Raw genomic sequence first — 14,856 nt, 5'->3', positions numbered from 1 at the left:
AAGTAGAACCGGAGAAAACAGTGGTCCTTTACTTGATGGGGACGGTCTCCTCACAAACAGGGGCATGTTTAATGCTTTTTTTGCCTTTGTCTTCAACACTGACAATGGGCTCTGGGACCCCAGTTGCCCTGAGCTGGAGGACCGTGAGAGCAGGAATGATAAACTCCCAGCAAATATTGACTTGGTATGCGATTTGCTCCTACAGGTGGAGACTATAGGGCCTGATGGGATTCATCCCAGAGTACTAAGAAAACTGTCTGATGTCATCATGAAATCCTGTCCTGGTTTCAATTAGGATAGAGTTCATTTTCCTCCTTGTAGCTGGTAGAATGCTATGTTTTGGATTAGGATGAGAAGAATGCTGATAACTCAGCAGAACACCTCCCTCCACTCCATCCCTGCGCTGCCAGCTTACCTTGCTTTCGATAGAGATAAACACCGAGGCCAATGGACACAGCCAAAAGCACCAGGACCAGAGCCAGAGCCACCATCCAGGGCTGGGCGTTGTGGAAGAAGGGAGCTGAGAAAAGGCACAAGGAAAAGGGCTGTGTTTACATGCCCGTGGGTGGAAGAGCAAGACCCAGACTTCTCCTGGGATGGGACAAGTGCAGGGGCCAGGAACACCTCACCCTGCCTGTGCTATTTGTACCTGCGATGTGCAGGGAAAATTCCCTCTCCTGCTGGAGACGGCTGTTCCTGACCACGCAGGACAAGGGCCCCTCCATGCTCCCGGTCACGATGATGGCACCTTTGATTTCAAAGAGCCCCTCCTGGTCCTGGGAATGTGTCTGGGAGACCGAGGGCAGTTGCTGCCCGCGAGCATCCCTCCACAGCAGCTGCGGCAGCGGGTACCAGCCGGCCGATCGACACAGCACCCGGACGCCTCCGGCCTCGTAGCCCCCCAGGGAGAGGTGGGGGTCAGCGCCTGTGGCTGGGGGAAGAGCGTGTGGCTGGGGCTTGACTTCGGGAGGGATTCATTTCAAGGCAAAGACCCCATCTGCTCCCATGCCAGACACAGCCCAGACCAGTCATGGTCCAAGGGCCTCAGGGACTGGGCGCTCCACGAACCTCCCATCATCCTAAACTATCCCTGCTTGTGCCAGACCCAGACAGCCGGGCTGCGCAACGTCAGTTACCCCAAATTACCCTGTAAACACAGGTGCTGAGCTGCACACTTCCAGGCAGCATCTCTGCACCAAGCCGTGCTGGGTCAAGAAGCCTCGAGAATTCGTGACAACGTCTCAGGTCTCCCCCAGCACAGAAAGGAAAAGTAAAGCAGACGTCCAGCTGCTCAGAGGACTCTGCGATTCTCCCTGTGTGCTGTTTGATCCCATCGCTGACACAGCTGAAGGTGCTGCTCAGCAGCCTGTGCCCAGTGCCCTCACAATATTATGATTCTTGTCTTCAAGTACACCAGTGAAAATTGACAAAAACATTCAATGAGATCTCTCCTCAAATATTACCTCCACATCCATGGGCATGCTCCATGCTGTGAAACAGCTGAAACATTCAAAGGACACGTAAACTGTGCCCTGGAAGCATCACTCCAGCCACTAACCTGACACCTCCAGCTCCACAATGGCTTCAGCATAAGTATCAGCATCTCCCACAGTGCAGACGTACTGGCCATCATCAGAGGGTCTCAGCCCCGTGATTCGCAATTCCAGCCTTCCAGCAGAGAGACCATCTCTGAGCAACTCTGTCCTCCCGGCATATGCCTCCATCTGCTCCCCGTACAGGTCCTCTCCATTGCGGTAGTGGTGCACTGTCTCAGAGTTATTGTCCCGGATCCACCTGACCTCCAAGGTGCGAGCATTGTGTTGAGGGGACAAGTGGCAGGGCAGCATGACATCCTGCCCCACGGTGGCAGTGAGAGGGTGTCCTGGTCCCTCCAGTGTGAGCTGGGCTGGGCAATGGAGAAGGGCACAGAGAGGAGGTAAGATTTTGCCTTTTTAAATTTAGGGACAGTGAGTGTCAAAGGGCGAGCTGTGCGTGAGTTGGTGCGTGCTGCATCCCCCGTGTCCCATGGGAAACCACCGGAGAAAGAGGAGAGGGAGAGGGAGGACATGCAGGAGAAGGAGGTGTGCTGGGAGTGGGAGCCCTCTCTGTAGCATTTGGGCGGGTGAAGGAGACACAGAAAGGGCAGGCAAAGCAGCAGCCATATTGCGTGAAAGAACCGAAGTGAAAGTGAAACCCAGCATGGGCAAGCTGTGGGCTCAGGTCCCCCCTACCCTGGAGCCGCTCCCCTGTCCCTCAGCAGCACGTCTGTCAGGCCCAGAGGGAAGAGCCCCCAGCAGTCCCACAGGATACTACCTGAGCCCAGCTGGAGGAGAAGCAGAGTGACGAGGAAAGTCAGGATGCCCCTGGTATGGCCGGTGAAGCTGGGCTGGCTGCAGCCCCAGGGGAGCCCCATCGGAGAGAGAGGTCCCCCAGGGGGCAGGTGGCCCCCCAGGGGTTTTTCTCCAAGCCAAGATAGATCTCCCTCGTGCCACCCAGCAGAGCTGCAGAAAGCACAAGGCTACGCCCAACTTTCCCAACCTTTGCCCAGTTCCTGGCTGCAATAACCCTCCTGGAACAGCTCTGCCCCTAGGGCAACGTCTGGGGAGCTCTGCAGGGCTGGCACCACCATCCCATCGCAGCTGGGTGCCCTGTCCACTGCCTTTAGCAAGCACGACTTGCTTGTCCCCAGCAGGGGCCTCTCCATACCTCCAGGGAAAGCCACTGGCTAAGCTGGTTCATCTCCGTGCATGCAAGGAGGAATCAAACTGTGAGCAATGGGAAAATGTGGAGAGATGGCAGTGAAGAGCTGAGCAGGATCGGAGGCTGCAGGGAACAGGGCACAGCAGGGTGCCGAGCCCAGAGCTGCCACCCTTTGCCCAGGGTGCTGAAGGCAAAATACCAGTGCCTCTCCCGGCTCCAGTAAAGCAGCCGTGGCAGAAGGTTTGCTCAGATGGGCAGGGACCTTCTTCTAGAGCTTAGGTGGATAAGGAAAGTTTCTTGTTTGCTGGAGGCGAGGTCAGTCAATATGGAAGGACTACAGAGGTAGTCCCCCTCCATCCACTAACTGCCCCAGTCCCCTAACGTCCTGTTTGATAGCCTTCAGGCTTCTCTCTTCAATGTCATCACTGCCAGCCTGGACTATCGAAAGAGGATAGCAGTCCTGAGGCGTGGAGTCAACTTCCTCACCCTAGGCATCCTCCTGGCTACACTTTCTACCTCTTCCTCAGCTCCCGGTCCCTCAAGCTCCAGGGCCTCAAACCTGTTGTGGAAGGGCACCTGGGAAGCTGGGGCTTGAATGGGGTGGCATCACCTACGATGTCGAACAGGGACCTGTCTCCATTCCTCCTCATCTCCTAGGTCCCCTCCCTCTGCCCGACAGCGACAGGGGAGGGGGTCCACCCCCATTTGGGGTGTCTCACCCCAGTACCTCTCCTTCAGGCCCCGCAGGGAGTTGCCCCACCACTCTATCTCCCGCTCACGCTCCCTGATAGCCATCAACCTCTCCACCTCCTCCTTGAGCTCTGCCACCAGGCAGACTAGGTCATCCACCTGCTCGCACCTCACGCACACACAGTCTCTCTGCCTCCTGCAGATGGCAGCAAGAGGCTCAGATACTCCCTGCACCCAGAGACGTGAACTGGTGCATTTTTGAGCGGGCAGTCAGTCTGGGTGTGCACAGACTTGCTAGAGAGAGCACTGTGCCTGGTGGAGACCATTGCAGCCTAGCTAGAGGTAGACTGCTGTTACAGGAGTTGTTTGTATGGGTGTGGGGGGGGGGGGAACGCTCTGCACTCCCTGCTCGCCCTGCATGCGTAAACTCCCTGCCACTCCCTTCTGATGCGCCATGCCCTGTTTGCCCACCATGGTCACTGCGTTCCTGGTCGTCTCGCTCCCCAGGGTCTGCTTTTGAATGGCCTGAGAGGGGGCCCTGCTGGCTCTGCCTATGCCTCCCTGACAATGGCTGCTGGGTCCTGGCAGCTCCTTCAAGTGGGCTTGATGCCGGAAAAATATAGCCCTGCCTGTCCGATCCCCTTCTCTGCTGCAGAAAGAGTTTGCTCTGGAGCTGATCACCTCGGCAAGATGTTGCACCGGGCATTGCATGGGGGTGTTGCAGAGCACACTGCGTGAGGACATCACAGGGGGATGTTGCATGGAGCACTGCACAGCGCATTGCATTGGGCATTGGAAGGGGATGTTGCAGAGAGCAATGCCTCTTGCAGGGTGTGGCACTGGGCGTTGCACGGGGCATCACATGGGGATGTCACACGTGATATCACACGGGACAATGCCTAGAGTTTGCACAGGGCGTTGAATGGGGAAGTGGCATGGGGAAGTTGTGTGGAGCTTTGCACGGGAGCATTGCACGGGAGCATTGCACAGCATTGTGTGGGGATGTTGCACAGGGTAGGGAAAGGGGCTTGCCCACCACTTACCCCATCCCCATCCCTGCTCCAGCGCAGCCCCAAGTCCGAATCATCCCCGCGGAGACGGGAAACGCCCGTGTGCCCGTCCGCCTCAGCTGCCACATCTGGGGCTTCTACCCCCCCGAGGTGACCGTCATCTGGCTGCACAACGGGGACATCGTGGAGCCCGACGACTACAACCCCATCTCCGCCATCCCCAACGGCGACTGGAGCTACCAGACGCAGGTGTCCCTGCTGGTGGCCCCGGTGGCAGGCGACATCTACACGTGCTCGGTGCAGCACGTCAGCCTGCAGGAGCCTCTCCTGGAGGACTGGAGTGAGTGGAGAGGTGCAGGACCGCAGCCGGAGGCCGGCGGTCTTGGCTCCTTGCTGCCACTCACCCGGCCGTGTCCCCGCAGGTCCTGGACTGATGCCGGAGGTGTCCATACTGGTGGCGGTGGCCACTGTGCTGATGGTGCTGGGACTTGGCTTCTTTCTCACGGGTGTCTACCGCTTCAGGGCCCGGCCTCCCACCCCGAATGAGTGGCCGCGGAGAGCCGGGGTCGTGGTCAAGGGTGACGAGGACTCTGCTCACTCCTCTTCTCCCCCCCCCAGGTTACACTCCCCTCCCTGGAGACAACTACCCCGCAGATAATGGTTTCCCCATCCCCATCCCCATTGGTGAGGGACAAATCACCCCATCTCTCACCCTGTGTGTCCCCGCTTCCACAGGCAGCATCTGAGGACCCCCAGACAGACACCTCCTGGCAGCGGCGGCTCCCGGTTGGCCCCATCTCAGACCCGATGTCATGGTGCTGATAATAAAGATGCTCCACAAGCCCCACTGGTGTCTCTGCAGTGTTCTCGGGACAGGGCAGAGGCTCACACACTCCTACGGTGTCTCACTAAGAGGAGCGGGTGTGTGGGGTCATGGCATGGGACCCCAAACGGCCAAGCGTGCCCTGGGGTGCCTCAGGCACGGCACTGCTGTCCTGCCAAGGGAAGGGGTCGTCCCGCTCTGCTCGGCCTGCTGCGACCTCGCCTCGAGCACTGCGTGCAGCTGTGGGCACCGCAGCAGACGAAGGGCGTGAAACTGTGCGAGAGCCTCCAAGGGAGGGCTACGAGGACGGCGAAGGCTCTGCAGGGCAAGGCGTGGGAGGAGACGGTCTGCTGCAAGACGCCTTCCCAGGCAGGAAGGCCTCAGGACACAAAGCACCCAGGAAATGCTACTGCCAGACTCCATCTTCCTGTACAAAACTTTATTTGACACAGTCCTGCTGCTGCTGGGCCTTGATGTGCTCCAGAGGAGGGAACAAAGAGCCCCCCACAGGCTGCTCATGCTCAGCACCAGGTACAGAGCAAGGATCAATCCCAACCTAGGAGGCAAAGTGGCCTGCAATGGCTGGCTGCACACAGTGACCACATCCCTTGCCCTGGGGTCTTCAAGGAGATGGAGAGGAGCGTGGAGAGCTGCTGCAGCCCCTGTGCTGCCCGCTGGGGCTCAGAGGCAGGGTGAGACCCGTGGGTGCCAGCAGGGCTTGTGCCCCAGCACAGGAACCGCGTGCAGGGCAGAGCCCAGGGGCTGCAAGGGGCCTGTCCCCTGCTTGCAGCATCCCAGCCCTCCTCCAGCAGCAGGGAGGAACACAGGGCAGCCCCTGGCCCCACTGCCCCTCATTCCTGTGCTGCTCCTGCAGGACCAAGGAGAGGTGTTTGAGGAGTGTCTGGAGAAGGGCAGGAGCCCCCCAGGGCTGGGGACGGTGTCTTGGGGGTGCTGTCCTTCAGGCACAGCTGAATTCCCTGTGTCCTTTTCCACAACCAGGGGCGGATGCTCTCGCCATTGAAGGAGGCTGCTGTGAAAGTGAAGATCTGGACCCCATTGTCAGCATTGATAAAAGACACCTGCTGCTGGGTACAGTCCAGACAGACCCAGATCCTTGTGGGGACAGGGGACAGGGACAAGGGGGTGCGAGGAGATGTGAGAGACTTGAGCTGCCCCTCATAGTACTGCACAGCCCAGATCCCTTCTTCAGGGCTCATGTTGATCCACTTCTTTCTCTCCACAGAAGCCCTGACCACCCCCACAGCCCACCGTGAATGCTTTAGCTGCTCTCCCTCCACCTCCACCAACCAGCAGTGCCTCCCCTCTCTGAACTCCTCACAGCCCAGCACGCAGCACAGACTGTCAAATCTCTCTGGTGTGTCAGGCACCTGCTGCCATTCACTTTCCCATCTCACACTGCTCTTGTCCTGAGACAGGACGAGCTGGGGATGAGCCGTGTCTGGATCCAGGGTCACCTTCACTGCAGGGACAGAAGGAGCCAGGCCATCAGGGGCAGAGCTCAACCCTGGGCAGGCTTTCCCCAGCTCGAGGCCAGGAGCTGCCCCACGGGGAGGAGATGGGGCACCTCTTGGCTCCTGAACATGCCCCAGCAGGGGCAGGAGGAGCACCTCAGAGGGCAACCCAATGCACACCTACCTGTATTATGAGACATCAGAAACTTTCTCCATGCTGTAAGGAGAGGAGAGAGCTGGTCACAGCCCATGGCTGTTGCCCAGTGGGTGTGGGCAGGGTGAGGGGCCAGCCCTGGGCTGCTCTGTCCCAGCTGCCCACCCTCCCCTGCACATTGCCTTGGAGATTTCATACAGCCCAAGCACGGGGACACTCACCCAGCTCTGCAGCTTGTTTCTCTGAAAAGGAAAGGAAAGTAATGTACGATGGGTATGAAATTAATGCATGAGGGGAGAGTTGCTTAGCCAGTGGTTGACGCTGAACACATCTCATGATAGGGAAAAATACTGCCTTGATCAGAGGTGGGACTAGATAAATAGTCATTGTGGTCCAGCTTTGTACAATGCTCTTGTATGCAGAACTGTAAGGACAGACACTTACGCAACTTTTATCTTTGTGCCACTGAAGCCATTACGAAAGTGAATAAAGGATTGTTGGAGAATGTCTGTCTCCTGAAAGGGTCAGTGCAGAGCAGGGCAGCCCCGCAGCTCGCTCCCAGTCCCCACCTTGATCCCCGTTCCTTTCAGCCACCCCAGCTGTGTCCCGTGCCCAGGGCAGCCCCAGCCCCAGCACTCCCCACTCCCCTGTCAGGGTGAGGGACCAGCCCTGGGCTGCTCTGTCCCAGCTGCCCACCCAACCCTGCACATTGCCTTGGTGTTGCCCTTGGGCTTCAGCACCGGGAGACTTACGCAGCTCTGCAGCTTGATTTTCTACAAATGAAAGGGAAAAGGAAAACATGAGAAGAAGGCATAGTTTCTGATTCCATACCTGTCACTATGATGCCTTTTTTTTCGTTGTTTTTTTGTTTTTTTTTTTTTTTTTTCTGTTTGGAGAGTGAGACTTACCCAGCTCTGCAGCTTGTTCATCTACAAACAAAATAGAAAAGCAATGCATCGATGAGAGCAGTCAGTTTCTCAACAATGACTGCTACAAACCAAAGACCCCCAATTCCTTCAGTTGGGGGAAGGAATAGAGACTCACCCAGTCTTGCATCTTTTTCCTCTGGAAAAGAAAAGCATAAGGAATGCATGATCAGAGGGAAAAAAAATCTCACCCACTGTCTACACTTCAAATTCTTCCAGTTCAGGGATGGACACTCACCTATCTCTGCAGCTTGTTTCCCTGGAAAAGAAAAAGAAAAACAAAAGTAATGTAAGGTCAGAGGGGAGTATGCTTGTGTGAAGACACAAAATGCCTTCTCTTTGGGGAAGGAGACGTACCCAGCTCTGCATCCTTTTTTGCTGCTATAGAAAAGCAAAAGGAATGAATGGTCAGAGTGGAGAGACTTTCACCCCATTGCTGCTGCCATGGCTAGACCCCCAATTTTTTTGCTCTCATGCATGGGCACAGACCACCTTGCTCCCAGACTTGTAGTGACCAGGCTAAGAAAGACCAAGGCCAAGCATTTTGCAAGACTTGTAGCATTAAGGACAGACATTTGTGCAGCTCACTGTACTGTGCCGCCAAAAGACAAAGGGAAGTGAATGCACATGGGTGGAGGACGTCCCTGTCCAGAAGTGTCAGAGCAGAGCAGGGCAGACCCGCAGCTCGCTCCCCATCCCCACCTTGATCCCCGTTCCTTTCAGCCATCCTGGCCCTGTCCCGTGACCAGGGCAGCCCCAGCCCCAGCACTCCCCACTCCCACCCCAGGCTCCAGCTGCTCCTCCAGCACCCCCGAGCCACCAGCACACAAGCCCCCAGAGCCCACCCAGACCAGGCCCTCCCGCCAGGACACCACTTCCCCAGGGGCTGGGGGCAGGGACTGCAAGGACTCACCCAGCTCTCGGCTCTGTGCCGCTGAAAAGCAAAGGCGGAGGAAGAGGTGGTGAGCAGAGCAGCTTGGTTGCTGGGTGGGAACATGTGCAGGGGGGCTGCGCCTTGCCACCAGCCCCACGCTGCAGCCATGCTCCCTGGCCTCCCACCCAAGGTCCCTTGCCTTCTCCCCTGCCTTCGTTGCCCAAGGCAGAGGCCCAAGACGATCCTAAGGCCTTTGGCATCCCCAGGAGAACATTCCCTTCCTCCTCCTACGCACCTCCCTGGGCCAGGGCTCAGCCCCGCTCCACACCCAGGGGGGTCCCTGCAGAACACCTCCCTGCGCTCCATCCCTGCGCTGCCAGCTTACCTTGCTTTCGAAAGAGATAAACTCCGAGGCCAATGGACACAGCCAAAAGCACCAGAACCAGAGCCAGAGCCACCTTCCAGGGCTGGGCATTGTGGAAGAAGGGAGCTGAGAAAAGGCAGCAGGAAAAGGGCTGTATTTTCATGCCCGTGGGTGGAAGAGCAAGACCCAGACTTCTCCTGGGTCGGGACAAGTGCAGGGGCCAGGAACACCTCACCCTGGCTGTGCCATTTGTACCTGCGATGTGCAGGGAAAATTTCCTCTCCTGCTGGAGGCGGCTGCTCCTGACCATGCAGGACAAGGGCCCCTCCATGCTCCCGGTCACGATGACGGCGCCTTCGATTTCAAAGAGCCCCTCCTGGTCCTGGGAATGTGTCTGGGAGACCGAGGGCAGGTGCTGCCCGCGAGCATCCCTCCACAGCAGCTGCGGCAGCGGGTACCAGCCGGCCGATCGACACAGCACCCGGACGCCTCCGTCCTCGTAGCCCCCCAGGGAGAGGTGGGGGTCAGCGCCTGTGGCTGGGGGAAGAGCGTGTGGCTGGGGCTTGACTTGGGGAGGGATTGAGTTCCAAGGCAAAGACCCCATCTGCTCCCATGCCAGACACAGCCTAGCACACCAATGGCCCTAGGGTCTCAGGGACCAAGCACTCTGAGCACACACCCTCACCCCCAAAACATACTGGTAGGTGCCGGACCCAGAGAGCAGGGCTGCACAATGCCAGAGGCCCCAAATCACACAGAAAACACAGGTGCTGAGCTTCCAGGAAACGTCTCAGGTCTCCCCCAGCACAGAAAGCAAAAGTAAAGCAGACGTCTGCCTGCTCAGAGGACTCTGCAACTCTCCCTGTGTGCTGTTTGGTCCCATTGCTGACACAGTCGAAGGTGCTGCTCAGCAGCCTGTGCCCAGTGCCCTCACAATATTATGATTCTTGTCTTCAAGGACACCAGTGAAAACTGACAAAAACATTCAATGAGATCTCTCCTCAAATATTACCTCCACATCCATGGGCATGCTCCATGCTGTGAAACAGCTGAAACATTCAAAGGACACGTAAACTCTGCCCTGGCAGCATCACCCCAGCCACTAACCTGACACCTCCAGCTCCACAATGGCTTCGTCATAAGCATCAGCATGTTTCACAGTGCAGACGTACAGGCCATCATCAGAGGGTCTCAGCCCCGTGATTCGCAAGTCCAGGCTTCCAGCAGAGAGACCATCTCTGAGCAACTCTGTCCTCCTGGCATATGCCTCCATCTGCTCCCCGTACAGGTCCTCTCCATTACGGTAGAGGAGCACTGTCTCAGAGATATGGTCCCGGATCCACCTGACCTCCAAGCTGTGAGCATCGCGTTGAGGGGACAAGCGGCAGGGCAGCACGATATCCTGCCCCATGGTGGCAGCGACAGAGTGACCTGGTCCCTCCACTCTGAGCTGGGCTGGGTAATGGAGAAGGGCACAGAGAGGTGGTGAGATTTTGCCTTTGTAGATTTAGGGTCAGTGAGTGATAAAGGGCATGAGTTGGTGTGTGAGTTGGTGTGTGCTGTGTTCCCCGTGTCCCATGGGAAACCACCAGGGAAACAGGAGAGGGAGAGGGAGGACGTGCAGGAGAAGGAGGTGTGCTGGGAGTGGGAGCCCTCTCTGCAGCATTCGGGCAGGAGAAGAAGAGCCAAAAATGGCAGCCAAGGCAGCGCCCATATTGTGTGAAAGAACCAAAGGGAAAGTGAAACCCAGCAGGGACTGAGCTGTGGGCTCTGGTCCCCCTACCTTGGAGCCGCTCCCCTGCCCTATGGCAGCACATCTGCATGCACAGGGGGGAGAGCCCCCAGCATCCCTGCAGGATCCTACCTGAGCCCAGCTGGAGAAGGTGCAGAGTGACGAGGGAAGTCAGGAAGCCGCTGGCATGGCCAGTGAGGCTGGGGCAGCCGCAGAACCTGTGGAGCCTCAGCTCTGCTGCAGCTTGAGCAGGATCTGGGGGTAGAAGAGTAAGGTACTGAGGGGCTGCAGGCCTGGGCACAGGGAGCCATGGCCAGCAGCGCCTTGGGCAGGGTGCAGAGCACGCGCTTATCATGGAGTGGGGGACACAGAAGGCAGCCCCAGGTGTTCTTCTCCAAGGCAGTCTCACCAAAATAGTCGTCCCTCTCAGCACCCACCATAGCTGCAGGAACTAGAAGGCTACACGTGACTTCACCAACTTCTGCTCAGCTCGTCTGCAGTAACCCTCTGGGAGGAGCCCTGACCCTTGTGGGAAGGGTGCAAGATGCTGCAGGGGAGAGCGCCATCGGAGGCTGCAGGGAAAGAGGCACAGCTGGCTGCCGAGCATCTCAGTGCCACCCTTTTCCCAGGGTGGTGGGGACAAAGAGCCAGCCCCACTCCCGGCTCTGTCCATCCCAGTGGAGGCAGAAATGGGCAGACCTTTTGCCCTCTGGCAAGCAAAGCCCTTCTGCAGCATGGTGGAGACTTTGGTGTGGAAATGGCTTCCAAGGACCAGAGGGACAGCTTCTGCATGCAGCTAGGATGATGACATGGATGAACTGTTCTTTAAGGAACTATGTGATGCCTCAGAATCTGCTGCCCTAGTCCTTATCAGGGTGAATTCATACGGCTAAAGCTCAATTTGAGTTGAAGCTTGACAGAACTGTTGGGGGAAATAAAACTGAGTTTTATAAAATATCTAAACAGCAAAAGTAGAACCGGAGAAAACAGTGGTCCTTTACTTGATGGGGACGGTCTCCTCACAAACAGGGGCATGTTTAATGCTTTTTTTGCCTTTGTCTTCAACACTGACAATGGGCTCTGGGACCCCAGTTGCTCTGAGCTGGAGGACCGTGAGAGCAGGAATGATAAACTCCCAGCAAATGCTGAATTAGCATGCGATTTGCTCCTACAGGTGGAGACTATAGGGCCTGATGGGATTCATCCCAGAGTACTAAGAAAACTGGCTGATGTCATCATGAAATCCTGTCCTGGTTTCAATTAGGATAGAGTTAATTTTCCTCCTTGTAGCTGGTAGAATGCTATGTTTTGGCTTAGGATGAGAAGAATGCTGATAACTCAGCAGAACACCTCCCTCCGCTCCATCCCTGCGCTGCCAGCTTACCTTGCTTTCGAAAGAGATAAACACCCAGGCCAATGGACACAGCCAAAAGCAGGAGGACCAGAGCCAGAGCCACCATCCAGGGCTGGGCGTTGTGGAAGAAGGCAGCTGAGAAAAGGCACAAGATAAAGGGCTGTGTTTACATGCCCGTGGATGAAAAAGCAAGACCCAGATTTCTCCTGGGTCAGGATAAGTGCAGGGGCCAGGAACACCTCACCCTGGCTGTGCCATTTGTACCTGCAATGTGCAGGGAAAATTCCCACTCCTGCTGGAGGCGGCTGTTCCTGACCACGCAGGACAAGGGCCCCTCCATGCTCCCGGTCACGATGACGGTGCCTTCGATTTCAAAGAACCCCTCCTGGTCCTGGGAATGTGTCTGGGAGACTGAGGGCAGGTGCTGCCCGCGAGCATCCCTCCACAGCAGCTGCGGCAGCGGGTACCAGCCGGCCGATCGACACAGCACCCGGACGCCTTCGGCCTCGTAGCCCCCTAGGGAGAGGTGGGGGTCAGCGCCTGTGGCTGGGGGAAGAGCGTGTGGATGGGGCTTGACTTGGGGAGGGATTCATTTCAAGGCAAAGACCCCATCTGCTCCCATGCCAGACACAGCCCAGACCAGTCATGGTCCAAGGGCCTCAGGGACTGGGCGCTCCACGAACCTCCCATCATCCTAAACTATCCCTGCTTGTGCCAGACCCAGAGAGCCGGGCTGCGCAACGTCAGTTACCCCAAAATACCCTGTAAACACAGGTGCTGAGCTGCACACTTCCAGGCAGCATCTCTGCAGCAAGCCGTGCTGGGTCAAGAAGCCTCGAGAATTCGTGACAACGTCTCAGGTCTCCCCCAGAACAGAAAGCAAAATAAAGCAGACGTCCAGCTGCTCAGAGGACTCTGCGATTCTCCCTGTGTGCTGTTTGATCCCATCGCTGACACAGCTGAAGGTGCTGCTCAGCAGCCTGTGCCCAGTGCCCTCACAATATTATGATTATTGTCTTCAAGTACACCAGTGAAAACTGACAAAAACATTCAATGAGATCTCTCCTCAAATATTACCTCCACATCCATGGGCATGCCTCATGCTGTGAAACAGCTGAAACATTCAAAGGACACGTAAACTCTGCCCTGGCAGCATCACTCCAGCCACTAACCTGACACCTCCAGCTCCACAATGGCTTCAGCATAACCATGAGCATCTCCCACAGTGCAGACGTACTGGCCATCATCAGAGGGTCTCAGCCCCGTGATTCGCAAGTCCAGGCTTCCAGCAGAGAGACCATCTCTGGCCAACTCTGTCCTCCCGGCATATGCCCCCATCTGCTCTCCGTACAGGTCCTCTCCATTGCGGTAGTGGTGCACTGTCTCAGAGATATGGTCTCGAATCCACCTGACCTCCAAGCTGCGAGCATCGCGTTGAGGGGACAAGTAGCAGGGCAGCACGACCTCCTGCCCCACGGTGGAAGTGACAGGGTGTCCTGTTCCCACCACTGTGAGCTGGGCTGGGCAATGGAGAAGGGCACAGAGAGGAGTGTTCTGGGGACAGGGCAGAGGCTCACACAGTCCTACAGTGTCGCACCAAGAGGAGCTGGTGTGTGGGGGCCATGGCATGGGACCCCAAAGGGCCAAGCATGCCCTGGGGTGCCTCAGGCACGGCCCTGCTGGCCGGCCGAGGGAAGGGATCGTCCCGCTCTGCTCGGCCTCCTGCGGCCTCGCCTTGAGCACTGTGTGCAGCTGTGGGCACCGCAGCAGACGAAGGGCGTGAAGCAGAGGGGAGAGGAGCGTGGAGAGCTGCTGCAGCCCCTGTGCTGCCCGCTGGGGCTCAGAGGCAGGGTGAAAGCTGTGGGTGCCAGCAGGGCTTATGCCCCAGCACAGGAGCCACATGCAGGGCAGAGCCCAGGGGCTGCAAGGGGCCTGGCCCCTGCATGCAGCATCCCAGCCCTCCTCCAGCAGCAGGGAGGAACATGGGGCAGCCCCTGGCCCCTCTGCCCCTCATTCCTGTGCTGCTCCTGCAGGACCAAGGAGAGGTGATGCAGGAGTGGCTGGAGAAGGGCAGGAGCTCCCCAGGGGTGGGGACAGGGTCTGGGGGGTGCTGTCCCTCAGGCACAGCTGAATTCCATCTGTCTCCAGACAGAACCAGGGTCGGATGGTCTCCGCATTGAAGGAGGCTGCTGTGAAAGTGAAGATCTCGACCCCATTGTCAGCGTTGATAAAAGACACCTGCCCCTGGGTACAGTCCAGACAGACCCAGATCCTCGTGGGGACAGGGGACAGGGACAAGGGAGTGTGAGGAGATGTGAGAGACGTGAGCTCTTCGTCATCGTACTCCACAGCCCAGATCCCTCTTTCAGGGCTCATGTTGATCTTCCCTTTCCTCTCCACAGATGCCCTGGCCACCCCCACAGCCCACCAAGAATCCTTTATCTGCTCTCCCTCCACCTCCACCAACCAGCAGTGCCTCCCCTCTCTGAACTCCTCACGGCCCAGCACGCAGCACCAATAGTGAAATCTCTGTGGTGTGTCAGGCACCTCCTGCCGTTTACGTTCCCATCTCACGCTGCTGTTGTCCTGAGACACAACAAGCTGGGCATGAGCCGTGTGTGGATCCAGGGTCACCTTCACTGCAGGGACAGAAGGAGCCAGGCCATCAGGGGCAGAGCTCAGCCCTGGGCAGGCTTTCCCCAGCTCGGGGCCAGGAGCTGCCCCACGGGGCAGGAGATGGGGCACCTCTTGGCTCCT

The 14,856-nt window shown here is 57.6% G+C and overlaps 2 protein-coding genes across 2 annotated transcripts in view; one reads left to right on the top strand and one right to left on the bottom strand.

Moving 5' to 3' along the window:
* Positions 1-14,856, top strand: part of LOC116500231 (zinc finger protein 208-like) — a 437,615-nt gene that overhangs the window by 25,299 nt on the left and 397,460 nt on the right.
* Positions 6,075-14,475, bottom strand: LOC116500217 (butyrophilin subfamily 1 member A1-like). The gene is made up of 14 exons (XM_032205130.1): positions 14,255-14,475; positions 13,272-13,519; positions 12,364-12,615; positions 12,130-12,234; positions 10,878-11,000; positions 10,121-10,468; positions 9,269-9,550; positions 9,035-9,139; positions 8,689-8,709; positions 8,133-8,156; positions 8,014-8,034; positions 7,894-7,914; positions 6,880-6,912; positions 6,075-6,703 (listed from the first exon to the last, which is right to left on the bottom strand). Exons 1-14 carry the CDS (start codon positions 14,473-14,475, stop codon positions 6,075-6,077), a joined length of 2,433 nt encoding a protein of 810 aa, XP_032061021.1.

The sequence above is a fragment of the Aythya fuligula genome, chromosome 33 (assembly GCF_009819795.1).
Source record: "Aythya fuligula isolate bAytFul2 chromosome 33, bAytFul2.pri, whole genome shotgun sequence".
NCBI lineage: Eukaryota > Metazoa > Chordata > Aves > Anseriformes > Anatidae > Aythya > Aythya fuligula.
This window is presented reverse-complemented; position numbering and strand designations above follow the sequence as displayed.

Bases quoted from the DNA above. Each gene is read 5' to 3' on its own strand.
- LOC116500217 (XM_032205130.1), bottom strand. From the start codon at position 14,475: ATGAGCCCTGAAAGAGGGATCTGGGCTGTGGAGTACGATGACGAAGAG. The intron at 12,616-13,271 runs GTTAGTGGCTGG...ACCTCTCCCTAG, and splicing joins TGTGGAGCTGGAGGTGTCAG to GGGGCTACGAGGCCGAAGGC. The intron at 7,915-8,013 runs GTGAGTGTCCAT...TTTCTTTTCCAG, and splicing joins GAAACAAGCTGCAGAGATAG to AGGAAAAAGATGCAAGACTG.